The sequence below is a fragment of the Trachypithecus francoisi genome, unplaced genomic scaffold (assembly GCF_009764315.1).
Source record: "Trachypithecus francoisi isolate TF-2019V2 unplaced genomic scaffold, Tfra_2.0 Lachesis_group4, whole genome shotgun sequence".
In the NCBI taxonomy this organism is placed as follows: Eukaryota; Metazoa; Chordata; class Mammalia; order Primates; family Cercopithecidae; genus Trachypithecus; species Trachypithecus francoisi.
Window position 1 is genome coordinate 52297681 of NW_022681469.1, and position 26216 is coordinate 52323896.

At 36.5% G+C, this 26216-nt stretch overlaps 1 protein-coding gene across 3 annotated transcripts in view; it reads left to right on the top strand.

Moving 5' to 3' along the window:
• The window catches only part of COG5 (component of oligomeric golgi complex 5), a 378471-nt gene that overhangs the window by 277585 nt on the left and 74670 nt on the right, over positions 1 to 26216 (top strand). For all 3 annotated transcript variants that reach the window (XM_033195062.1, XM_033195061.1, XM_033195063.1), the window contains 3 exons: positions 5127 to 5331; positions 19771 to 19932; positions 22112 to 22211. In XM_033195062.1, the coding sequence (XP_033050953.1) occupies positions 5127 to 5331; positions 19771 to 19932; positions 22112 to 22211 (467 nt within the window). The remainder of the gene's footprint in view (positions 1 to 5126; positions 5332 to 19770; positions 19933 to 22111; positions 22212 to 26216) is intronic.

Below are 26216 nucleotides of genomic sequence, written 5' to 3' on the forward strand. Positions count from 1 at the left end.
CTTTGGTGGCCGAGGTGGGAGGATCGTTTGAGCCCAGGAGTTTGAGACCACCCTGGGCAACAAAGTGAGACCTCGTCTCTAAGAAAAAAAGAAAAGAAAAGAGAAAAAAAAAAAACAAAAAAACTTCATTCTATTATTTAAGAAATATTTACTTCTGCTATTCCAGGCACTGTGCTAGGTACCAAATGTGCTTTGAAGAAAAGAGGCATTGTCCTTGCCTTTGTGGAATGAACAGCCAAGTAGGAGAAATATATTGCAAACAAATATGTTTAGAAATTGTGATAAATACAAAAAAAAAAAAAAGCAAAGAACAGATTGTTGTGAGAGAATTACCGAAGAAATATTTTGATTTTGATTGGGGAAGTTCAAAAACTGAAGGATCTGAGATTTTATCTCTCTTAAAAAGGCTAAACTGCCATAGTTTTCTGAATATTGTCCAAAGACATGAGACTCCTGGGTTAGAGAAAAAGAACTTTATTACAACACAGCAAGAATTATGAGCATTAGCATATTGTGTTTTAGTTTCACATGCCTCCAAATATTATAGGGAGATATGACATGGGCCCATGTGGATGGTACGTATACAGAGAGATTGCATGGAAGGTAAGGACTTTGAGCTTGAAGAAACTACCACTTTTGTAGTGAATAGTAAACAAGTCAGCTCTCTGTCTGCAGGATGATGTTACCGTGTCTCTCAAGATTTCTTGCCAAATACAAGAGCAAACCCAGGGCCTCGCATTATTGGCATGCCCTGAAAGAACATATAGGGTTACTTGAGGCCCATGGGGGATTGCTGCTTTATCAGGGAAGAGGGAGGCCAAAGAAGTTTTCTCTGAGATAATTTCTCTTAAATAGCTTTACTGAGGTATAGCTGGCATACAATAAACAACACGTCTTGAAAGTATACAATTTGATATGTTTTCACGTATGAAATCATCACACCCCTGAAATCATCACAACAAGCAATCAATGAGCATATTCATCACTCCCAAAAGTTTCCTTGTACAGCTTCGTAATTACTCTCTCTACTATACCCTCCCCCATCCCCAGGCAAACACTGATCTGCTTTTTGTTACTCTATGGTAGTTTGTAGCTCCCAGAATTTTGTACAAATTGAATGATTTAGCATATATTATATATTCTTATTTGTTTGGCTTCTTTCACACAGCATGATTTTATTGAGATTCAACTATATTGTAGTTTGTTTTTGTTGCTGCATATTATTCCATTGCATGGATATATTAGTTTGCTTATGCATTGGCCTGTTGATGGACATTGAGTTGTTTCCAGTTTTTGCTACTACAAATAAAGATACTGTGAATATTCAGGTACAGTTCCTTATATAGACATATACTGTTTTTTTTTTTTTTGGATAAATATCTAGAAGCAGAATGATTTAACAATATTTAGGTATATAGTTAACATTTTAATGAAATGCTAAATTCTTTTGCAAAATGAGTATGCAATTTTTTATCTCCACAAGCTATGTAAGAGTTCTAGTTCGTTTATCCTTGCCAATATTTGATATGGTCATTTTTTTTTTTTTTTGTAATGGAGTCTCACTGTGTTGCCCAGGCTGGAGTGCAGTGGCACAATCTCAGCTCACTGCAACCTCTGCCTCCTGGGTTCAAGCGATTTTTGTGCCCCAGCCTCCCGAATAGCTGGAATTACAGCTACACCCGGCTAATTTTTGTGTTTTTAGTGGAGACAGAGTCTCACCATGTTGGCCAGGCTAGTCTCAAATTCCCGACCTCAGATGATCCATCCACCTCAGCCTCCCAAAGTGCTGGGATTACAGGCACAAGCCACAGTGTTTGGCCATGATATGGTCACTCTTTTTAATTTTAGTCACTTGAACAGTTATATAGTTGTATCTCGTTGTGGTTTTAATTTGCATTTCCCTATTGACTAAAGAGGTTGAGCATTTTTTTTCATGTGTTTATTTGCCATTCATATACCTTCTTTGATAAAGGTCCCATTTTTGAAGTTAGGCTATTTTCTTATTGAGACTTGAGAGTTCTTTATGTGTTTCAGATACAAGTGCTTCATCAGATATGTGAAATTGATTTTCCCTTTCTGGGGCGTGTCTTTTCATTTTCTTAGCAGTATTTTTTTTGAAGAGCAGACACTTTTAATTTAGATGTTGTCCAGTTTATCAAATTTCTTTTATGGACCATACTTTTGGTTTCATATCATGTCTAACTCAAGAACAGAAAAGTTCCCTCAGGTGTTTTCTTTTAGAAGATTTAATCTTTTTTGAGTTAATTTTTGTATAAGGTATAGAGTGTGGGTTAAAGAGGATTTTTTTTGCATATGGCTCTTCAGTTGTTACAGTATCATTTGGTGAACTCTACCCTGTGTCCACTAAATTGTGTCCGCACCTTCCTCAAAATTCAGTCTCCCAGATATGTGTGGGTCTATTTTTGTGCTCGCTATTCTGCACCATTAATCTATGTGTCTGTTTTACCCCAGTACCAGTGGATTGATTATTATAGTTTTGTATGTCTTGAAATCAGATCATATTAGTACTCCAACGTTGTTGTTTTTCAAAGTTGCCGTGACTATTGTGGGTTCTTTACATTTTCATATGATTTTTGGATCATTTTTTCAATTTCTACTAAAAGAAAGCCTGCGTTGATTTTAAATTAGATTGCATTTAATATATAGATTAATTTAGGGATAATTTACATTTAACAATATTGAATCTTTGAACTATGAATGTTATCGCTTTCCATTTATGTAGGTCTTCTTTATCTCAGCATTGTTTTTGCAGTTTTCAGTGTGTACCTATTTCCCCTTTTGTCAGATATATCTAACTATTTCATATTTTTTGTGCTATTCCAAATTGTATTCTTTTAAAATTTCAACTTCTGATTGTTCATTGCTAGTATATAGACATACAACTGAATTTTGCACATTAATCTTATATCCTGCAACTTTGCTAAATTCAGTTATTATGTTAACTCTAGTAGCTTTTCTCACAGATTCCATCAGATTTTCCATATAGATGCTTGTATATTGTCTGTCTAAAAAGACTGTGTGCCTTTCCAATCTGAATGTCTTATTTACTTATTTACTTAGGCCTCTTTACACTGGCCAGAACCTCTAGGATATGTTGATTAGCAGTGGTGAAAGCTAACATTGTTGTCTTCTTGCTGATTTCTGAGCAAAAGTATTACTTATTCTCTTAAGTATTATATTAGCTGTAGTTTTTCATAGATGCCTTTTCTTAGTTTAAGGATATGTTCCTCTCTGTTCCTAGGTAGTCCTGAGTGTTTTATTAGGAGTGAATGTTAGATTTTTTTTCAAATGCTTTTCCTTCATCTATTGAAAAAAGCATACGCTTTTTCTTTTTAGTTTGTTAAAAGATGAATCATCACATTGATTGATTTTAAAACATTAAGCTGACCAGGTATGTTGGCTCATGTCTGTAATCCCAACACTTTGGGAGGCCAAGACAGGAAGACTGTTTGAGCCTAGGAGTTAAAGAACAGCCTGGGCAATATAGTGGGACCCCATTTATTTAGTTAGATAGATAGATAATTAGATAGATAGATTAGATAGATAGATAGATAGATAGATAGATAGATAGATGTTATATTATGTAATTCCAGGTGTGTGTGTGTATCTATATATATATGTATATGTATGCCAACTATGAATTTCTGACATAGATCTCCTTGGTCATGATGTATTACTCTTTTTATATATTGTTTGACTAGATTTGATGAAATTCTGGTTATAATTCTTGCATCTATCTTCATAAGGAATATTCTGTAGTTTTTATTTTTCTTTTAATATGTGGTTTTTATGTCAGGGCAGTGCTTGCCTCAGAATGAATTGGGAATTGGTATACAATTGCTTTTATTTGTTTCTTAAACTGCTTGATAAAATTCACCACTAAAGTCATCTAAGCCTGAAGTTTTTCTTTGTGGGAAGATTTTTAACTAAAAGAATCAACAGGTATAGTGTTATTCAGTCTATCTATTGCTTCTTGAGTGAGCTTTGTTAGTTTGTATCTTTCAAGGAATTTGTGTATTTCATGAAAGTTTTCAAATTTATTCACATAAAGTTGTTTATAATTCCTTTATTACTCTTTTAGTATCTGCAGAATATTTTGTAATATGTAATGAGATCACCTCTGTTATTCTTAATATGGATAATTTGTTTCTACTCTTTTTTGCTAATCCATCTGGCTAGAAGTTTGTCAACTTTACTTATCTTTTCAAAGAACCAGTTTTTAGTTTCAGTGTTTCTTGTTTTCATTTTCTGGTTCATTGATGTCTGTTCAGAGCTTTATTATTTTATTTCTTCTGTTTACTTTGGTTTTTATTTGCCCTTCTTTTTCCATGTTCTTAAAATGGAAGTTTAGGTAATTGATTTGAAACTTTTCTTCTTTTCAAATGTAAGTATTTGCATAAATTTCCCCCAAGTACTCCCTTGTTGATATCCCACAAATTTTGATGTGTTGTGTTATAATTTTCGTTCAGTTCAAAATACTTCGAATTTCCCTTTTGATTTCTTTTTTGATCCATGGGTTATTTAGAAGCATTTTGTAGTTTCAAATATTTGAGGATTCTTTTCAGGTATCTTTTTGTTACTAATTTCTAATCTAAAACTATTTTGGTTAGAGAATAAACTTTGTATGGTTTGAAGCCTTTTTGATGTATTGAGACCTGTTTGATGGAACCAAATATTGTTGATCTTGGTACATACTCCATGTGCACTTGAAAAGAATGTGTGTTTGCTGTTTTGCATGAAGTATTGTATGAATGTAAATTAAGTCAATTGGGTTTTAGCGCTGTCGGGTTTTCTGTCGCGATTTTCTGTGTACTTATTTTCTTGATTCTTGAAAAAGGAATTGAAATCTTCAACTACAATTGTGGGTTTTTCCATTTTTTAGTATAGATTGTGTTTCAAAATATATGGCCTGCATATCAAGTGCAGTGAGTCAAAGTGGAAAATTATTATTATTAGCATTACTATAAAAGACCTCATTAGAACACATCTTTGGTTTGCCCTATAGTATGGGTTATTTGGAACAATATCTTCATACGCAGAAGAAACATTTATTTACCACATTTTATTTTCATTTATCTAATTCATGTTCTTGTTTTGCTTGGCAGCTTCTATGTTTTTGAAGCAGGCATTTGAGGGAGAATACCCCAAATTATTACGTCTTTATAATGACTTATGGAAGCGTCTTCAACAATACAGTCAGAATATCCAAGGGAATTTTAATGCAAGTGGAACTACAGACCTCTATGTTGACCTACAACACATGGAAGATGATGCACAAGATATATTCATACCAAAAATGCCAGATTATGAGTATGTTTCTTTAATTTGACCTGTTAGTTGGCATCTTAATTTTATTTTTATTTTAAATTTTATCTTTTATTTTTATTTTAAATTATAAATTAAGTATACACCAAGTCTCTAAATATTTGTAATGTATTTGTATACCTTAAAAGACTTTGCAAGACTTTTAACTGAAGAAGTCCATTTTCACCCTTAGTTGAACACTTCTGCCTCCTGCCGGAGTCAATTTTAAAGTGTAACACTAAGTAGGATGATGAGAAGCTGGTAGATGATCATGTTGTGGTCACTGTATTTTAATCGATGTTATAATATACCTGTAATTACCTCAGATGATATCATTTATTGATGGACCACTTGCATAAATGTGACATAAAAGGAACTTGGGTGTTCAGAAATGACAGGGGAGATAAATCTTATGCTGGGATAGGTTCTCAGTCAACGTGTTAAGAGAAAGTGGAGTGGATCACTAGGTCCGGAGTTCGAGACCAGCTTGACCAACATGGTAAAACCCCGTGTGTACTAAAAATACAAAAATTAGCTAGGCATGGTGGCGCTCGCCTGTAATCCCAGCTACTCAGGAGGCTGAGGCAGGAAAATCGCTTGAACCTGGGAGATGGAGGCAGCAGTGAGCTGAGATCATGCCACTGCACTCCAGCCTGGGTGACAGAATGAGACCCTGTCTCAAAAAAAAAAAAAAAAAGGCAGAGTGTAGTTATCACTTAGGTATTTGTAGGGGATTGGTTCCAGGACCCATTGGGAAGCTCGAGTTTCTTATGTAAAAATGACATAATATTTGCATGTAACCTATGCATATCATCTCTAGGTTACCTATAATACCTAATACAATGTAAATGCTATGCATAGAGTTATTACACTATATTGCTTAGAGAATGATAAGAAAAAATGTGAATAAATGTTTCATTATAGCCACAACTATTGTAGGCCTAACTAGGTTTTCAATCCATGGTTGGTTTAATCCTTGGATGTAGAATTTGCAAAAACGGAGGTCCAACTGTATAGTCAAAATTACCCCTGAAAATCTCTTAGGTCACCCATGAAGTATAGTAGTATAGCCATATTTAGGAGCCACATTGGAAACCAATATACAATCTCAGCAAGTTTAGCCTGCCCAGCTTTTCCTCCAAAATTGAAAGAGTATTTTAAACTTTCAATTTGAGCATCAGATCAAGTGATTGGCTTTCACACCTTTCTTTAAACACTAGAATCATATTTATTGTGTCAAGCCTGGCTAAAGCAGTAGCAGTTTCTTATCACCTACCATGTAAGAAAAATGTTGGATAGACTCATGGGTGCTGTTTAAACAGTTGTTTGTTTCTGTTTTAATTTTATTCCTAAATACATCTAGTTGAATTTGTGTCCCGTATAGTTAGAAGCTCTGACTAGTAGAATACAGTATGTAGAAGTACTGACTAGTGCTGGGCAGTGTGACACATGCTTGTAATCCTAGCTACCTGGGAGGATCTCTTGAGCCTAGGAGTTAGAGGCCAGCCTGGGCAACATAGTGAGACCCTGTCTCCCTTTAAAAAAAAAAAAAAAAAGAAAGGAGTAGTTTTGACTGGCAAAATAAATGGCCATTATAGGTTAGAATCATAAAATGAGACCAGATTACCTTCTCAATAACTCTTTTATAATATGCAGATTCAGTAAGGCCTAATAGAGAGGGCAAAAGAGAACAGAACCTATGTCTGCTATGTCTGTTGACCTACAAAGATTTAATTATACATCACATTTTTTAAAAAGTATATATAAAGTAGCAAATAGAGCATTCTATTTCTGCCTTAGTTTTATTTTTAAATCTATGTGCATGCACTAAAAAAGGTCTAGAAATACACAAAGCAAACAGTAACAGTAGTTTATTTCCAGGAGGTGGAATCCTAATTTTGTATTTTCTGCTTTTATGTAAAACGAGTATATGTTACTTGTATGAAAGAAAGAGAAAAGAAAGAAAGAAAAGAAAAAGAAAAAGAGAAAAAAGGAAAGAGAGAGAGGAGGGAGGGAAGGAAGGGAGGGAGGAAGGAAGGAAGGAAGGGAGGAAGGACACAAGGAAGGGCACTTTGGAAGGCCAACGTAGTCGGATCACCTGAGGTCAGGAGTTCGAGACCAGTCTGGCCAAAATGGTGAAACACTGTCTCTACTAAAAATACAAAAAATTAGCCAGGCATGATGGTGCACGCCTGTAATCCCAGCTACTTGGGAGGCTGAGGCAAGAGAGTGGCTTGAACCTGGGAGGCAGATGTTGCAGTGAGCCAAGATTGTGCCACTGCACTCCAACCTGGGTGACAAAGCAAGACTCAAAAAATAAATAAAACGGTAAATTCAATGGAGGGAAAACAGAGCGAAAAAAGCCACTGTGTTTTCACTAATAGGATATTATTGTCACTTTTTGGAGATGAATTCAGTAAAGTGATTGGTGAGGAAAACAAGATATAGGAGCCATATTCCAAGATGTCAAAAAATCATGAGGGTTCAAGGACACAAACAAGGAAGAGTTGAGTTTTCATAGATGGAAGTAGCCAGTGGAGAGAAAAAGAGATGAGAGATGTAAGAAAGAAAAGAAAATGAATGGAACCAGGCCCTAGAGGAATCAGCATAGAATCAAAATATGAATAGCCAGGGTATCATTTTTCATGATTCATTACTCGTGTCAAATTTTCAGTAGTGATAATTGCTGTGAAGAAAATAAAATAATGCTATAGAGTTGCTTACTATATAGGATGTCAGAGAAAGCTTCTGTGAGGCGGTAACATTTGACCTTAGATCTAAATAGTGTGAAAGAATCAACCAGGGGAAATTGAGAGTAAGGTTTTGCAGTCAGAAGAACAAATTTAGAGGCCTTAGGAAAATTAAGGCTGGGCGCGGTGGCTCACGCCTATAATCTAAGCACTTTGAGAGGCTGAGGAGGGTGGATCACTTGAGGTCAAGAGTTCGAGACTAGCCTGGCCAACATGGTGAAATCCTGTCTCTACAAAAAATATATCAAGCCTGTAATCCCAGCACTTTGGGAGGCCGAGACGGGCGGATCACGAGGTCAGGAGATCGAGACCATCCTGGCTAACACGGTGAAACCCCGTCTCTACTAAAAAATGCAAAAAACTAGCCGGGTGAGGTGGCGGGCGCCTGTAGTCCCAGCTACTTGGGAGGCTGAGGCAGGAGAATGGCGTGAACCCGGGAGGCGGAGCTTGCAGTGAGCTGAGATCCGGCCACTGTACTCCAGCCTGGGCGACAGAGCGAGACTCCGTCTCAAAAAAAAAAAAAAAAAAAAAAAAAATATACACACACACACATGCACACACACAAAAATTAGCCGAGCATGGTGGCACATGCCTATAATCCCAACTACTCGGAAAGCTGAGGCAGGAGAACTGCATGAACCCAGGAGGTGGAGGTTGCAGTGAGTCGAAATTGCGCCACTTCGCTCTAGCCTGGACAACAGAGCAAGACTCCGTCTCAAAAAAAAGAAAAGAAAATTAAGATGAGGAGGTTTGAAGAACAGAAAGAAGCCAGTGCAGCTGGAACATAGTGAACAAAAAAGGGAAGTGTTTCAGATTGGATCAGAGAGGAAAGGAAATGTGAGATCATGTAGAGCTTTATAGGCAATGGTAAAGGGCTTGGAGTTTATCCTAATAAAGTGAGAAACCATTGATTTAGAGGAATGATGTGAACTGATAAACATGTTAAAATTAGCACTCTGACTGCTATATAGACAACTAAGGGGGGCCAGCACAGAGTTGGGGAAGTGGAAGATGGAAGCTATTTTGCTTATCCAGGTAAGAGATGATAATAACTTGAACTAGGATGAGCAGATAAGGTGGTAATTTGGTCAGATTGATTCAAGATGTATTTTTGAAGCAGGATATATAGAAGGCAAGCCATGGATTTGAGAGGACAGGGGAATCAAGGATACGACTAGTTGGTGGAAGACTGAGTGGTTAAGATAGGAAGAATTTTTTCAAAGCATTGTATTTAATTAATACGTTATATTTAATTCTTTTGAAACTGGTGAATTGAAAATGCAAATAGAGTCTTTCAAAAGGTAATTAAATATGAGTCAGGACTAGAAATACGTACTTGGAAGTCATCATCATGCACTTTGCTTTCTTTCTCTTTTTTTTTTTGCTTTGCTCTGTCACCCAGACTGGAACCTCTGCCTCCCGGGTTCAAGTGATGATCCTGCCTCAGCCTTCCGAGCAGCTGGGATTAAGGGCGCATACCACCATGCCCGGCTAATTTTTGTATTTTTAGTAGAGACAGAGTTTCGCTATTTTGGCCAGGCTAGTCTTGAACTCCTGACCTCAGATGATCCATCTGCCTCAGCCTCCCAAAGTGTGGGATTATAGGCCTGAGCCACCTCACCCTGCTATCATCATGTACATTTTTTAAAATCATGGAACTGGAAGAGATTACATAGGGAAAGATGTATAGAGAGAGAGAGAAGAGAGAGCCTTGGTCCAAGAAAGGTACCAGCATGTATAGATTAGTCAGTGGAGTGGCAGCTTACAAAGGAGACAAAGACAGAAAAAAATGGTGAGATAGGAGGACAACTCAAAGCAGTGTGGCGCCCCAAAGAATGAGTTCATTTAAGTTGGAGTCCAGAAATGGTTCTAAGAGCAAACAGCAAGAGGAAGCAACATCTATTCAAGAAAGTCTATGAAAATTTGGTCAGAAAAACTGGAGCCTAAGGTATTTGAGCCAAGATTGTTCCTGTCTTACCCGCCTCAGCTTAGTGAAATGGAGATTGTTCTCTAGATTGCAGTAGCCAAGAACATAGGGCTCCCTCTCTTCTAGCTCCTAGCTGAAAGGCTCTCTTCCTGGGAAGAGCAGGGCCTCAACATTATTCATAATGCCCTCAGCAGGAAGTTGCTGAGGCTGACTTTCAGGTAAGTGAGGTCAGGAGTAGGGAGCTGCCATATTGTGCCCAATTCCCACGTAATGAATGGGTCCTTGAGCATGGCAGACTCAAAGTACTGGGGCCCTAATTACCTTTGCCTGGGCTTTTGAAATAGTGATTCTTTGCCAGGAAATATAAACTGAAAGGACCTCGTGCAGTTGCCTGCCACCAAGTGCTCACTTCCTAGAGTGAGGTTGTTCCCAGACCAAACTGAGGGTTGGACTGCTATTTCTTGCTGTCCAGTAACAAGATGCAGATTAGCTGGAGAGGAGGAGAGTTTTTTATTTCTATAACCAGTTGCAGCGATAAGGCCCGGAAAATATCGCCACACCAACTCAAAATTACAAAGTTTTCCAGAGCTTATATACCTTGTAAGCTATATGTCTACATGTAAGTGCATTCATCTAAAGACATAAATGATTAACTTCTTTTAATCTATAACTAAGTTCTGAGTCTTGAAGACCTTCCTCTGGAGCCTCAGTAAATTACTTAATCTAAATGGGTCCCAGGTGCTGGGGTGATTACTCTTATCTTGTCTCCTACTAAATCATGGAGGTTTGGGGAGTTCTTTAGACTACCTGTAAACTTGTTTGTGGAGGCCTGGAGAGTTTCTTCAGATCTCCAATAAAACTTTTTAAATCCTTAATGGGTCCTGTTAAGAAATCCTTCATTGTCTTGTCATGCTTTAAGGCCCAGGAAAGACGTAAGCAAAACTCTTGGGGGGCTTTGTTATATCCCAGCCTTTGTATAAGGACACTGACTCTTTCAGCTTTGAATATTTAACTTAACCATTCAGTCAGTGCAAAAAGTTGTTATGGAGGCCTACATTAGTGAGACCTGGCCTTCTACAAGGTGTCAGTCAGATAGAAGCTTGCCATTTTCTCCACCCTCAGGTCCAGAGCCCTGGCATAAAGATTTTTACTTGGGTAGAGGCAGGCAATAAGACAGGTCCTGGGTCAGGCGTGGTAGTCGCCCAGCACTTTGGGAGACCAAGGTAGGCAGATGGCTTGAGCCCAGGAATTTGAGACCAGCCTGGGCAAAACAGACTCCGTCCACAAAAAATAAAAAAGTTAGCTGGGCTTGGTAGTCTACACCTGTAGTCCCACCTACTTGGGAGGCTGAGGTGGGTTGATCACCTGGGCCTGGGAAGTCAAGGCAGCAGTGAGTGGTGATCATACCACTATACTCCAGCTTAGGTGACAGAGCAACACCCTTTCTAAAAGAAGGAAATAGAAAAAGGAAGGCAAAGAAAGGAGAGGAGAGGAGGAAAGGAAAAAGGAAAAGAAAAGAAAGGAAAAAAGAAAGAGAAAAACAGCCCCTAGTCTCTTCCCGAAGTAAATGACTTCATTTGCAACAGAACCTAGAGAAGTCTAAACCTAAGGGTATTCTCAAAAAAAAACTCTGAAAGTGTGGTGAAAGGCAATGGGAGGAGACTTGTAGATCTAGTGAAGATAGCTGAAGGTAAACTAGCTCTGAGGAGAGATCTGGAGAATAAAACAGCTGGGAGGAGCCCTCCTGGAATCAGAACAAATATCAAACATGACCTCAGAAACTGTTCTATCAAAGGAGCTACGGTTAGCTCCTTTGTAGATGCCTTTGTAGAGGAGTTTATGCCTCAAGGCGTTGTTGCAAATGTAGAGCAGTCAGTTAGTGGAGTTTAGGTGTGGTCAGAAAAAAATGACAAAGATAATCGTGCCATTAGTACTGCCATCTCAAGGTGACTATTAGCATACCCAAAACTGTGTCTAGCTGAGGAACATCAGAGATTTAAGACTGTGGGAGAGAGAGAGACTTCATTAAAATATTCCAGCCAATCACTAAACAGATAGAAAGCAAACAACAATAACAAGCCGTAGAGTTGAGGGGACCAGTACCCAGAGTTACAACAGTGTATCTAAAATGCCCAGTTTTGGCTGGTCGTGGTGCCTCACGCCTTCCTTTACTTCTGTGAATAGCTTTGAACTGGCAGAAATAAGAATTCAGCAACTTGAAGCTAGGTTGATAGAGATTACACAGATCAAAAAACAGAGAAAAGAATGAAGAAAATAAACAGAGCCTCAAGGAAATGTGGGATACCATTAAGAATACCAACATCTGTATTATAGGAATACCACAAGGAGAGGAGAGAGGTAATGGAGAAAAAAAACTTGAAGAAATAATGAATGAAACCTTCCCAATTTATTGAAATACAATAGCCTATCCATCCAGGAAGGTCAAGTAATATTAATGCAAAAAGATCCACAAACAGATACATCATAGTAAAAATGTCAGAAGTCAAGGACAAAACCCTGAAAGCAGCAAGGGAAAAAGTATACATCAGCTGGGTGCAGTGGTACATGCCTATAATCATAGCGCTTTAAGAGGCCAAGGCAGGAGGATCGCTTGAGGCCAGGAGTTCAAGACTAGCCTGGACAACATAGTAAGACCCTGTCTTTACCCACTCCCCACACCCCTTTCCCAAATACAACTACACTTCACTTATAAGGGAGTCCCAATAACATTAACAGCTGACTTCTCAGCAGAAACAAAGGATGCCAAAAGGTAGCGGGCTCAGATTGCTCAAAGGAAAAAAAATGAGCCAAGAATCCCGTGTCCAGTAAAGCTGTGCTTTCAAAAATGAAGGCAAAATACTTTCCTTGATTTAAAAAAGGGAATGTGTTGCTAGCATTCCAGCTTACAAGAAATACTAAAGAAAGTTCTTCAGGTTGAAGCAAGTGACCCCAGATAATTTGAATCCCCACAGAGTAAAGGTAACTATGAAATTATAAAAGAAAATATAAACACACATTTTCTTCTTCTCTTAACTGACCTAAAAAGCAATTATATAAAATAATACATATAGAATGTATAAAACAAAAAGTGTCTGAGACAGGTCTCTATTAATTTAGAGGTATATTTTGCACAGGTTGAGGATGTGCCTGGGAAAAGGAGACTCTAATCACTGAAGGATCTGTGACCTAGATGTTTTTCCAAAGAGAGTTTTGAGGACTTCAAGATTTAAAGGGGAAAGAGTGGGCAGGAGGAGAAGGGGAAAAGAAAAAAGTGGGGAGGGTAGGTAGTGAGATAAGTGGTCACGTTCTTGTGAGGCTTTGATCAGCACTCACTGAATCCACATGTTACATGTGAAAGGAGAGGAGGGTACAGGAACAGTCAGTTAAGCATTTGTCTCATGTTCAGCAAATCTGCATTTGTCTCATGGTGGGCAGTAGAATTATTTCTAATATTGTCATTGTTCCTATATGTGAAGATAAGCTGTTAATTTACAGGATCAGGGTGAAGGAGGCCACCTGGAGAGAGATGTGGCCTTCCATCTTACAGCTGTTTGGGAACAAAGGAAAGGAAGTTTTTTTGCATAACTCAATTTCCAAGCTTAACTTTTATCTTTGGCATAGCAAGTTTGGGGTCCCAAGATTTAATTTTCCTTTCATAAAAGCATTGTTGAGACTATAACATTTAGAAATGTAATATGTGCCTAATACATTTGCAAATAACCTCACACAGGAGGTAGGTAGGAACAAAGCTGAAATTTGCTAGGAAATGATGGCAGATAGTAAAGTAATAATTATAACAATTCATTGTTGGGTTTATTAACATTAATGGATGTAATATGTATAACAGTACCACAAAGATAAAATATTTAGGAATAACTTTAACAAAAGGAGTGCAAATTTATACTCAGAAAACTATAAAATATTGTTCAAAGAAATATCTAAATAAGTAGAAAAACATCTCATGTTCATGAATTGCAAGACTTGACCTTGTTAAGATGGTAATGCACCCCAAACTGATATATATCAATTCAGTACAGTAACTATCACTATCAGAATCTCAGCTGACTTCTTTGTAGAAAGTAACAAGTGATTCTAAAATTCATGGAATTTGAAGGGACCCAGAATAGTTAAAACAATATTGAAGAAGAAGAAGAAGAATGTAGGAGGGCTCACAAGAAATTTTAATCCCGATGCTGCTATAGTAGTGCCTGGCACAAGGATAAACATAAAATTGAGAGTACAGAAAGAAACCCATAAATCTATGGTGAGCCGTCTTCAAAAAGTGTAAAGACCATTCTTTCCATTGAGAAAGAATTATCTTTTACACAAATGGTGCTGGGACAGCTGATAGTGACATACAAAAGAATGAAGTGGTGCCCTTCATACTATATACAAAAATTAACTCAAAATAGATCAAAGATCTAAATATTAGATTAAAAATATAAAACAAGGCTGGGCACCGTAGCTCATGCCTGTAATTCCCAGCACTTGGGGAAGCCGAGGTGAGAAAATCAATTGAGCCCAGGAGTTTGAACCCAGCCTGGATATAGGGAGACCCCATCTCAACCAATCAATCGATACAAAAATTTGCATATATATATATATATGTTAGAAAACATATGGGTAAATCTTTATGCATTAGGATTTGGTAAATAATTCTTAGACATGACACCAAAATCGCAATCAACAAAAGACAAAATGATATATTGGACTTTCTGAAAATTAAAAACTTTGCTGCTTCAAAGGATTATCATCAGGAGTGAGTGAAAGTATTTCTGACTCATATATCTGGCAATTGACTTGTTTCAGAATATATAAAGAACTCTTTCAAATCAACAATAAAAAGACAAATTACCCAATTAAAAAGTGGACAAGAGATCTGAGCAGACATATCTCCAAAAAACATAGATGACCAATAAGCACATGAAAAAGGTGGTCAGGAAAATACAAATCAGAACAACAGTGAGCTACTACATCACACCCCCTAGGATGTCTATAAACAAAAAGACAAATAGTAGCAAGTGTTGGCAAGGATGCTGAGAAATTACTGTCCGCATATGTTGCTGGTGGAAATCTAAAGTGGTACAGGGCCTTGGAAAAGGGTTTGGCAGTTCTTCAAACTTTTTTTTTTTTTTTTATTGAAACTGGGTCCTACTCTGTAGCCCAGGCTAGAGTGCAGTGATGCAGTCACAGCTCACTGCAGCCTCTAACTCTCAGGCTCAAGCAGTCCTCCGCTTTACCCTTTGAGTAGCTGGGATTACAGGCGTACACCACCATGCCTGGCTAATTATTTTATTTTTTGTAGCTCCATGGTTTCACTTTGTTGCACAGGCTGGTCTTGAACTCCTGGGCTCAAGGGATCCTCCCGCCTCAACCTCCCATAGTGTTGGGATTACAGGCATGAGCCACCATGTGCGGCCTCTTCAAACTATTAAACATAGTTACCATATGACCCAGCAATTTCACTCCAGATGTATACCCAAGGGAAATAAAAAACATATGTTCACATAGACATTTGTATGCAAATGTTTATTGCAGCATTATTCCTGATAGCTAAAAGATGGAAGCAACCAAATGTCTGTCAACAGACAAATGGGTAAACAAAATGTGCTGTATTAATACAATGAAATATTACAATTAAAACTGTACATCCTGCAATGTGGATGAACCTTGAAAACATTATACTAAGTGAAAGAAGACAGTAAAACACACACACAGACACACACAGTGTATTATCCCATTCATATGCAAATCCAGAATAGCAAAAGCTATAGAAACATAAAGTAGGTTAGTGATTGATTGGGGCTGGAGATGGAGTGAGGAAGGTGGAGTGTTATTGTTAAAGATACAAGAATTCTTTTTGAGGTGATAAAATGTTCTAAAATTGACTGTGGTGATGATTACACAGATCTCTGAATATATGAAATTCATCAAATTGTATACTTTCAGTGATTGAATTCAAGTGGTGGTATGCTATGTAAATTATATATATGAAAGTTGTCAGATTCAACATGGAGTCACTTGTGTCAAATCCTGGCAAAATAGAGCTGGGGGAGGGTCATGAAGGGAGAGCTGTCACACATGATGTGCCTGATAACAAGAACTATCACAAGAAATTTTTCTAAACTGCAGCTTACTACACAAGTCACACAGGGACAGCTAGCCACTTGTACAAGAACATTTGCCTGACACACTATCTCACAAGCCCAGTCCAAACTGCAAGGGCCTAACCATAACACTAAAATTACAAGTCCTACCTTGCAATTTATGACACTCACCAATCAGAACTCACCAGCTCTTATATAAGATGCTGCCAGTGCCAATAAACTTTTTTTGAAAACAACTTGTATAACTTCCTCTTTCCCGAGTAAACCCCAGCCTTTCTTTTGTTTTCCAAACATACCAGAGGCCACCCTGTTCTGTGTGTAGGTTCAAGATAGCAATCCTGCTTCTTGTATGTTATTTCCCATTAAAACCTTTTTACTTAGAATATGTCTTTATATATTTTTTATGCTGACATATCTTTTTTCTTTAAATGACACATAATATTTATACATATGGAGTACAGAGTGATGCCATGATACATGTAATGTATAGCCATCAGATCTGGGTAAAAAGATAATGGGATAAGAAGAGATAGGTTAAATTATTCTGGGAATTTTTTATTTTAAAAAAAGGAATGAAGCTACCTCTTTCATTGAAATAATAAGAAAGTCACAGAGAATAGATGAAGTTGTAGGAGGGGAAAAATGAGAGAAGTGCCAAGTTGAGAAAGGTCATGGCCAGTGGTTTTGCCCTTAGGGTAAAACCAAGAAAAAAGTTACCTATAAAGATTGGAGAGTTGCAAAAGTAGAATTTTAGGTTATTACTTTGACCTTCAGGTCTCTCAGTATTAAAGAGGTTTGTATAAATGTCCAGTAGAAATCATTTTTTTCTCTGCAGTACTTGGCCAGCTTAGCAGCAGATACAGAGAACATCTCGGTAAGATTTTCTTAGAACTTTGAAAGGAAGGTGAATTGGAAAAATCAGGGTGCTAATGAGAGCACCTTGAAATGATAGCTATGGAAAAAGGATGATATAGACCTGGTGGACTGATGGAGGCTGGAAGCAGGAAGGGGTCACGTAGCATAAATTACAATGAGGTCAAAGAACAAGTTCTTTAGAGTGAAATATACCACCCTTATAGATTCACAAAGCTCAACATGACTCAGTTCATCTGTTTTCTCTGATGTTATCTTGGTACTACCCTCCTGTTACTTGATCTGCTCCTCTGGGCAACACACTCAGGTGTGGTCTCTCCTCAGGGCCTTTGTATTTGCTGTTCTTTCCTCATAGAAAGCAATTTCCCTGAAAATCTACACAATTTGCTACCTCTTTTCCTTCAGGGCCCCTCGGTAAGCCTTCCTTTGCCTCATCCTATCTAAAATTGGATGAAAAAGGAAAAAAGACTTAAACATTATTCTCTATCTTCCTTGCTTTATTTTTCTCTTAGCACTTATCGTATTCCATATTTAACTTATTTTAAATTTTTATTTTTGTGTATATCTCTCCTGTTACTATGTAAGCTTTAAGAAGACAGGGAATTTTTTTTTTTTTTTTGACAGAGTCTTGCTGTGTTGCCCAGGCTGGAGTGCAGTGGCATGGTCTTGGCTCACTACACCCTTTCCTCCTGGGTTCAAGCAATTCTCCTGTCTCAGTCTCCTGAGTAGCTGGGATTACAGGCACGTGCCACCATGCCACCAGGTCCGGCCGGGAATTTTTTTTAAACCAAGTTCTCTACTATAGTTCTGCACCTAGGAAGTACTTGGCAAATACTGTAGTGACTTAATATTTGTGGAAGGGAAAGTAGAGATAGAAGGTGGGGCATGTAGAAAGTTTCCTTTAAGCTTGAAGATCTTAGAGGTGGAGCAGTTCAAAGTGATGACTCAAATTTGGAAGCCCCCTAGTAAAGCCAAAATAAAGGTTATTATAAATGTAGACTTTTAATATAGGACATGTTTTAGAAAAGATGTTTGACATTGTAGTCACCAAAGATCTTTAATGGTAGATTTGGAGAATGGGAAAGTGTTCTTATAATTCAGTGCCAAAATTTCTGCAGAAGTGGTAAGAGGCTTCTGAGGTCAGTAGATGACATGAGTACAAATAGTGACATTTAAATAGATGGCTCGGACTTCAACAGAGGATTGCTTCAGACAGATTTAGATACTAAGTTATTTCATGCTCCCATCGTGGTCTTGGTATCTTCATCTATTAAAGAAATTATTATAATTAGCATTTTACCTGCCAAGTTCTTCACAACTCTAAAGCACTCTTAATCTCTATCTTCCTAGCACTTTACAAAGTGCCTGGTGCATAGTATTCTCAGTAAATATGTGTTGAGTGAAATACTTATTGAATGAGAAAATATTAAGAGATAACTATGGAATTACGATGTTGGAGCCAAGAGCATTCTGATCTCTGGGTCTTATCAGTTCACCAGAAGGGTGAGAAAAAGAGAAAGCCAAGTTTCACATACATGACGAAGCAGGTCAGATGTTTTAAAGGTTAACTTTTTAGATGAAGGGAAATGTGTTCTTTATAAAAGAAAAAAGACAATGCAAAAGCTGGTAGAAGGATTGTAAACAGGGATGATGTGAGAAGACACTGAATTAATTATAGGAGTAAGGAAACATGAAAATAGTGGTTATAGACATTTGATAGTAATTGTCGAAAGAAAAGTGTAAGATCAAATAGTTTGACTGCTAAATGAAAATCAGCATGATTTCAGGATACAGGAAGATAAAAGATACAGGAAGTGCGAGCAGGAAAGAAATGTTTCTCAGGTTAAGTTTGATATTGTGAAGAATATTATAAAACAAAGTAGCACAGAACTCTACTTGGGAGTATTTACATGATTTTAGGACTTTCACAGATACTTTTTATTTTGTCTCACAAAATAAAGTAACTCAAAAATGGAACACAAAAATGGAAAACGTAAAAACATAAGTCTGTACACTTCCCTCTCAGACAGTGAGGTTTATTAGGGAGGCAGCTGTGGATGGAAAGGGCCAAGCTAATGGAGCAGCTCTCTGCAGGCTGGTCTCTCTTCCATATGCTTTGATAACTCTATAAGTAGGATTTGCAAGTAAAGGCATATCCCCCATTAGCATTAATAGGATTTTACTGTTATTCTTTTAGTTTAAGGAAACAGATAATACAGTAGGTATTGGTGCATATTATTGTGCATTGATAGTGGGGACTTATGTAGAAATTAAAATGTTAATATAGGCCAGACACAGTTGCTCACATCTGTAATCCCAGGACTTTGGGAGGCTGAAGCAGGTGGATCACTGGAGTCAGGAGTTCGAGACCATCCTGACAAACATGGCAAAACCCTGTCTCTACTAAAAATACAACAATTAGCCGGGCATGGTGGCAGACAGCTGTAATCCCAGCTACTTGAGAGGCTGAGGCAGGAGAATCGCTTGAACCCAGGAGGTGGAGGTTGCAGTGAGCCAAGATTGCACCACTGCACTCCAGCCGGGGCAAGAGTGAGACTCTGTCTCAAAAAAAACACAACAACAACAAAAAAAAGTTACTGTAGTCCTGAATGTTTAATTGTGAAATATATTTGTAAATATGTACATTGTAAAACAAATTATTTTCTTTTTCTTAATATAGAGTTACATTTTTATGGGAGGTTTTTTAAAAAGATATTTACAGCTTGATACAATAGCATTTAGTTCTGTGCAGTTTTAAGTTCGTTTTTAAAAAATTTTGTTTCCACAGTCCAGAAAAGGCTTTGAAAGACTCACTACAACCCTATGAGGCTGCTTATCTATCAAAATCCTTATCTCGACTCTTCGATCCTATCAACTTGGTTTTTCCCCCGGGTGGTCGTAATTCTCCTTCCCCCGAAGAACTTGATGGTATTATTAAAACTATATCAAGGTATGTATTTATATAGCGGCATGCCATAAGATAGATGACTGCCGTATTTGTTAGTGATATATGATAGCAGTACCTTTTAAATTTATTTTCAAATTATTCAAGTAATTAGGCCCACAATTAAGAATTTTACAGTAAATGAGTGCACACATAGTAAGTACTTGAGATTCCAATTAATAAAATAATTTAAATACCTTAAATATAGTCTAAAAATAATCTATTATAATTATTCTGTATCTTGCCAAGGATGCAAAGTAAACCTAGCTGTTTATACCATAGTAAATTTCTTACATTATACAAGAAATCAAATACAATAAATGATTTTATAAATTGAGAAACGAAAACATACAAGTTAATTTTGTTTATCCTAAACTCCAGAAAGTGCTTCATGGCAGAAATAAGAATATAAGTTTGATTAGCTTGCGTTTGCTATTTTAAGCTTTTTAAGTGAATGTAACAGCTTTTAGGACTCTAAAAAGGGAAGGTATCGTAGCAGAGGTGCCACCTGAATGCCTGCAGACAATGTAATTATATACTGTTGGCTTTAGACACTTATTTAAAAGTTGTCCAGACTAATTTGCAGTTGAAATTATCTCAGTTTCTGTCATGACCAACAAGTTGTCATAATAGTAGATCTGTACATTTGAGATGGACATTTTAAGGAATAAAAAATAGTATGAGACCAAGGTCTAAATTCTTTTAAAGATTAGAAGATGGTGATTCTGAGGTGTGGAAGAGTAAGACTAAAAAGCCACAGGTGGCCAGGCATGGTGGCTCACGCCTATAATCCCAGCACTTTGGGAGGTGGAGGTGGGTGGATCACCTGAGATCAGGAGTTTGAGACCATACTGGTGAAACCCCATCTCTAGTAAAAATTCAAAAATTAGCTGGGCCTGGTGGCATACACCTGTAACCCCAGCTACTCAGGAGACTGAGGCATCAGAATCGCTTGAATCCGAGAGGCGAAGGCCGCAGTGAGCCGAGGTCACGCCACTGCACTCCAGTCTGGCTGACAAGAGTGAGACCCTGTCTCAAAAAATAAAAATAAAAAGCCACATGTATAATAATATACATAAGTATATCTTTTGCTGCAGATGTACCTACAAATTGTCTAGACTGCCCAGCATCTTGGTCTTAAATCTCTCCACAATTGCCTTGACTTTCCAAAGTTCTGAGTAGGTCCTAGTAACTTGATCTCTTTGACCTGTTTATGTAAATGTTAAAGAGGAATCTCTCCCATTCCTCTATGCAACTTGACAATGCTGTAATCAAATATAATCTACAGCTGGAAGAATCATGCTTATGCTAGTGTTTAATAAAATTTAAAAGTGAACATTAACAAAATTATGTCTCAATACTATATGAAAGTGCATTTTTGTTACACATAGTATGCACTAGTATTGCTTCAAACTCTTTCAACTTCTTTAGAAAGAGAATCTGATAAGATTTACTCTACTACTTCAGGGACAATAATTTTCTTGCTTTCCATCTGTATATGGGTTTCTATATGATTTTTAATTTCTAGTATTCTTTCCATGGTCTTTATAAAATACCTTATTATTATTATTTTTTTTGGCAGTCAGATCAAATGCCCCAATTAATCCAATGTTAAAGTTGAAAAGAAGCATGACAAAAAAATACTTTAAGAATCCAAATTTTAAAAATTTGTAATTATAGACCTGTTATGCTTTTATATTATTTAAAAAGCTACTCTATTCAAACTAGCATGAATTGGCATAATTTCTACAGAAACTGAGTATATATCATGTGTAATTTATATTTTTAGCCTGTGTCCCTTCAAGGTCATCATTTCCATTCAAGAGCTGTCATTTCCTTGCAGATGTCTATGATATGCAGTGCCTCTAACTGCACTTTGTCAGTCTTACCAAGAGTGCGACTTTAAAAATCTGTACACGATTTACTCCTTTAATGACAGACTGAACCCACATATGACATGCTTTTATTAATGAGAAACTGATCATTAAGGAAGCTGTCTCCAGGCACATTTTCCTAATGCTGAATTTAGGTGGTAAAAATGAAACAATGCAACCAGTTCTTGGAAGCAGTGAAATCTATAAAAAGAATAACCACATTGCTTATTGGGTTTGAGTTTTTATCTTGCTTTTTACTTTGTTGATGAACGATGGTGCTAATATTTTAAAACTGTTTTTATTTTCTCCAGTGAACTAAATGTTGCTGCTGTTGATACAAACCTCACATTAGCTGTGTCAAAAAATGTGGCAAAAACCATCCAGTTATACAGTGTAAAATCAGAGCAGCTTGTAAGTGATATCCTTTATCTGTAAACTTTAATGATTTTGTTTAAAATTACTAACTATATAATACTTGACTAAGCATAAATATTGAATTGACTATTCATTTACTTCCATTTTTACTGTAGTGAAAGTTTGTAACTTCCTGATGAATTTAAACTAGAAAAAAAATTTCTGTTAACAAAAAAATGGCGCTCCTATACATTTCAGTACACTTTCAGAAGACAGGCAAGTTTTATAAGGTTTCTTTTTTTAGTGCATGTGCCAGTCAATGGGCTAATTATGTATTTTTAAATATTTAAATATGTGAAATAATTTACATAAATTATAATTATATATGATCAATCAAATTTTCCCTTTTGTGTGACAACTAATTCCATGTATCATTCATGCATGGTCACCTAGTGTGAAATTGACTTGAACTGTTAGAAAACTGTTGTAGGAAGTAAAGTACGTAACATTTTAGTAGAAAAATGTTTATTTACTTTTTAAAGATTCCAACCTTAGAGCCTGGGAGTTTAACCCTAAAATTATTCTATTTGAAATAGCTATATGCATGCATTTAAAATAATAAGTACATAACTGAATCATAATCTTAATTCTATACATTAATGTTTTAAAGTTAAGTATACATATTTCACCAGTATGTATGTATGCTAATTGAAATTCAAACAAAATAAGACTCAATTTTTTTTACTGTTATTGATATACTAATTTTAGACAGTGTATCAAAATCTGATTGTCTCCACTATCTTTAGAGTGTTAGCCAACTACATTTTCAGTTTATCCTCTCTAACTGTTCCCAATTGAAATATCATAATAAACAAAATAATCTACTTTTACCTATATCCAAGTTGTTTCAGTTTGTTCTGTGATAATTTTTAGGGTAAGTTGGTGACATACTGAAGGACTTACATAAAATGATCCTTGGAGGTAACAGTCTTGTTACGAGGCTTCCTACTTTTAGTTCCCATGGATGGCCAGATTTTGTTTGCAAATATGGTACTATTTTCCATTCAGTTGATCTTGTAGTCTTGACAAAATCATCTTAGAAGCATCTTTTTAAGAACTTTATTGAAAACATACAGAGATATAGAAGCTCTTTGTAGGAAATTACTATGAATTTAGATTACTAATTTTTCTCTCAATCTTTGTTTAAAGATGCTTTATTATAATGTTCATTGCTTCAAAAGCATGGTTATTGCTATAAATAAAATTCAGTAGTATTATATCTACTGGAGTTTAGTGTAATTACTGACAATGCCAAGACCTGAAGTTAACACCATAAGAAAGATCCAGCATATATATTGAAAGTACCTTGCATTGAGAGTACGGAGGGACAGTGGTAATGGTAATATGTACTTCAGTTAACACAGTAATGCTATTTTGATTAGATGAAATCAAAATATATCTACAAATGTTTGACTGAGTTGATACTGTTGATCAAATTGTTGGTGGCTGTAAATTACTTAAGCCTACCTAATGTACCTGCAGTGTTGAAGGCTAACAGAAAATGATTGACATTTTTTGGTTTTCAATTGGATTATTTCTTTTTTTATTAAAGATACTTTTATTTTTCAACTTTCATTTTAGTGTATAAGGGAAACTTAAGCATTAAATAAGATTATAAAAAGCATATGCCCTAGTTTTTAAAATACATTATTGACTAATGTCTTAAGTAACAACTTTCTGTGATTGTTCATTTCTTGGCATTTAATAACACTCTTCTACTCCTCTGTGTTTTAAAATTATACCTGTTCTTTAATCTTTACAAATATTCCTATTCTTTTAGAATAATTTGACTGAAAACATTTAGAGGAAAATAGCCAAATAGTCTTTAGTGGAAGAAAGACTTGAAACAGATTTTTGAATTGGATAACTACTCTGCCTATAAATGGAAATGTTGACTTGAGATTTGGTACAAAAAGTAAATCAATGAGTGGGAGATTCTTTTCAAAGATGAAAAATTTAAGCTTCCAATCCACAAGATTAAGAAGTGACAGAATCTGTTGTTTCCTGACTTTTTAATGATTGCCATTCTGACTGGCATGAGATGGTATCTCATTGTGGTTTTGATTTGCGTTTCTCTAATGACCAGTGATGATGAGCTTTTTTTCATATGTTCGTTGGCTGCATATATGTCTTCTTTTGAGAAGTGTCTCTTCAGATCCTTCGCCGACTTTTTGATGGGGTTGTTTGTTTGTTTGTTTTGTAAATTTGAGTTCTTTGTAGATTCTGGATATTAGTCCTTTGTCAGATGGATAGATTGCAAACATTTTGTCCCATTCTGTTACCTGTTCACTCTGATAATAGTTTCTTTTGCTGTACAGAAGCTCTTTAATTAGATCCCATTTGTCAATTTTTGCTTTTGTTGCCATTGCTTTTGGTGTTTTAGTCATGAAGTCTTTGCCCATGTCTATGTCCTGAATGGTATTGCCTAGGTTTTCTAGAGTTTTTATGGTTTTAGGTCTTATGTTTAAGTCTTTAATCCATCTTGAGTTAATTTTTATTTTGGGATAAATAAAAATTTTGGGAAGGGGTCTAGTTTCACATTTATTAAATAGGGAAGTCTTTCCCCATTGCTTGTTTTTGTCAGGTTTGTGTACGATCAGATGGTTGTAGATGTGTGACGTTATTTCTCCAGCCATTAAAAAGGATGAGTTTATGTCCTTTTCAGGAACGTGGATGAAGCTGGAAACCATCATTCTCAGCAAACTAACACAGGAACGGAAAACCAAACACTGCATATTCTCACCCATAAGTGGGAGTTGACCAATGAGAACACATGGACACAGAGAGGGGAACATCACACACCAGGGCCTGTCAGTGGGTGGGAGGCTAGGGGAGGGATAGCATTAGGAGAAATACCTAATGTAGATGACACATTGATGGGTGCAGCAAACCACCATGGCACATGTATACGTGTGTAACAAACCTGCACATTCAGCACATGTATCTCAGAACTTAAAGTATAATAAAAAAAAAAAAAAAGAAAGAAAGAAAACAAAAGAAAAAAAAAGAAGGAAGAGAGGGAGGAAGGAAGGAAGGGAGGGAAGGAGGGAAGGAGGGAAGGAGGGAGGGAGGGAAATCAGATAATTAATGGAATGTTCAAGCAGTGAGATAAAGGAAAGCTAGAATTTTAAGCGTGCTTTCAGAAAGAGTGACTTGAAAATACAGCCTGAAATGTACACTGAGCAGCTTTTCAGAATCTGAAATTTATTTCCCTAAAGATTAGTTATAGAAGTTTCTTGGCTACTGAAACGTTTTAGTATACTTAATTATAGCTTTAATTCATATCAGGAGAAAGACTTATAAAAGGTTTTTTCAAGCTGATTTTTAATATTCTAGGATATAGTAGATTACAACATTAAATTATATGTAGAGTGCATTATATACTTAATACATCTGAAATTATTTTTATGATTACCTTTTTTTTTCCCTAAGGCTTCTCTCTTACTAATCACCAAAGGTATGTGTTATACAAACCTATATCTCTGTAAGGAGAAATCATTTGGTCCTTCTGAATCCAAAGCGGTACCAGAGAATTTATTTTAAAAGTGAGGTTGAGCCACAAAAATAACTACCATCATTAACCTTTATAGTGAATCAGGAATTGTGCCAAGCCATTTATATATATTATTTCATTTATTTCACAACAGTCCCATTAAATGAAAGTATTACTGTCCACCACTACAAAATGTAGAAATTGAAGCTGAGAACAGTTAATAGCATGAGTAATATCGACTACTAAAATTAGAATGCCTGGGAGCAGGTGTTGGCACTAGCATTCAAATCCAGACCAGACTGTAAAACAAGCTTGTTCAACTCACCTTATTTTTTACTGTTGTTGTTCTCTTGTGTTTTTTTAGACTTTTAGCAGCCTGAAGCCATGATTTTTAGTTTCTGTCTCTAGTGCTAAGTGGAAAAGTATGAGTAAGGGACTTTACTGGCCCAACCAGAAATAGAAACTAAGAACCCATGACTGTATTCTCTCACCATGTTCACCTCTGCACC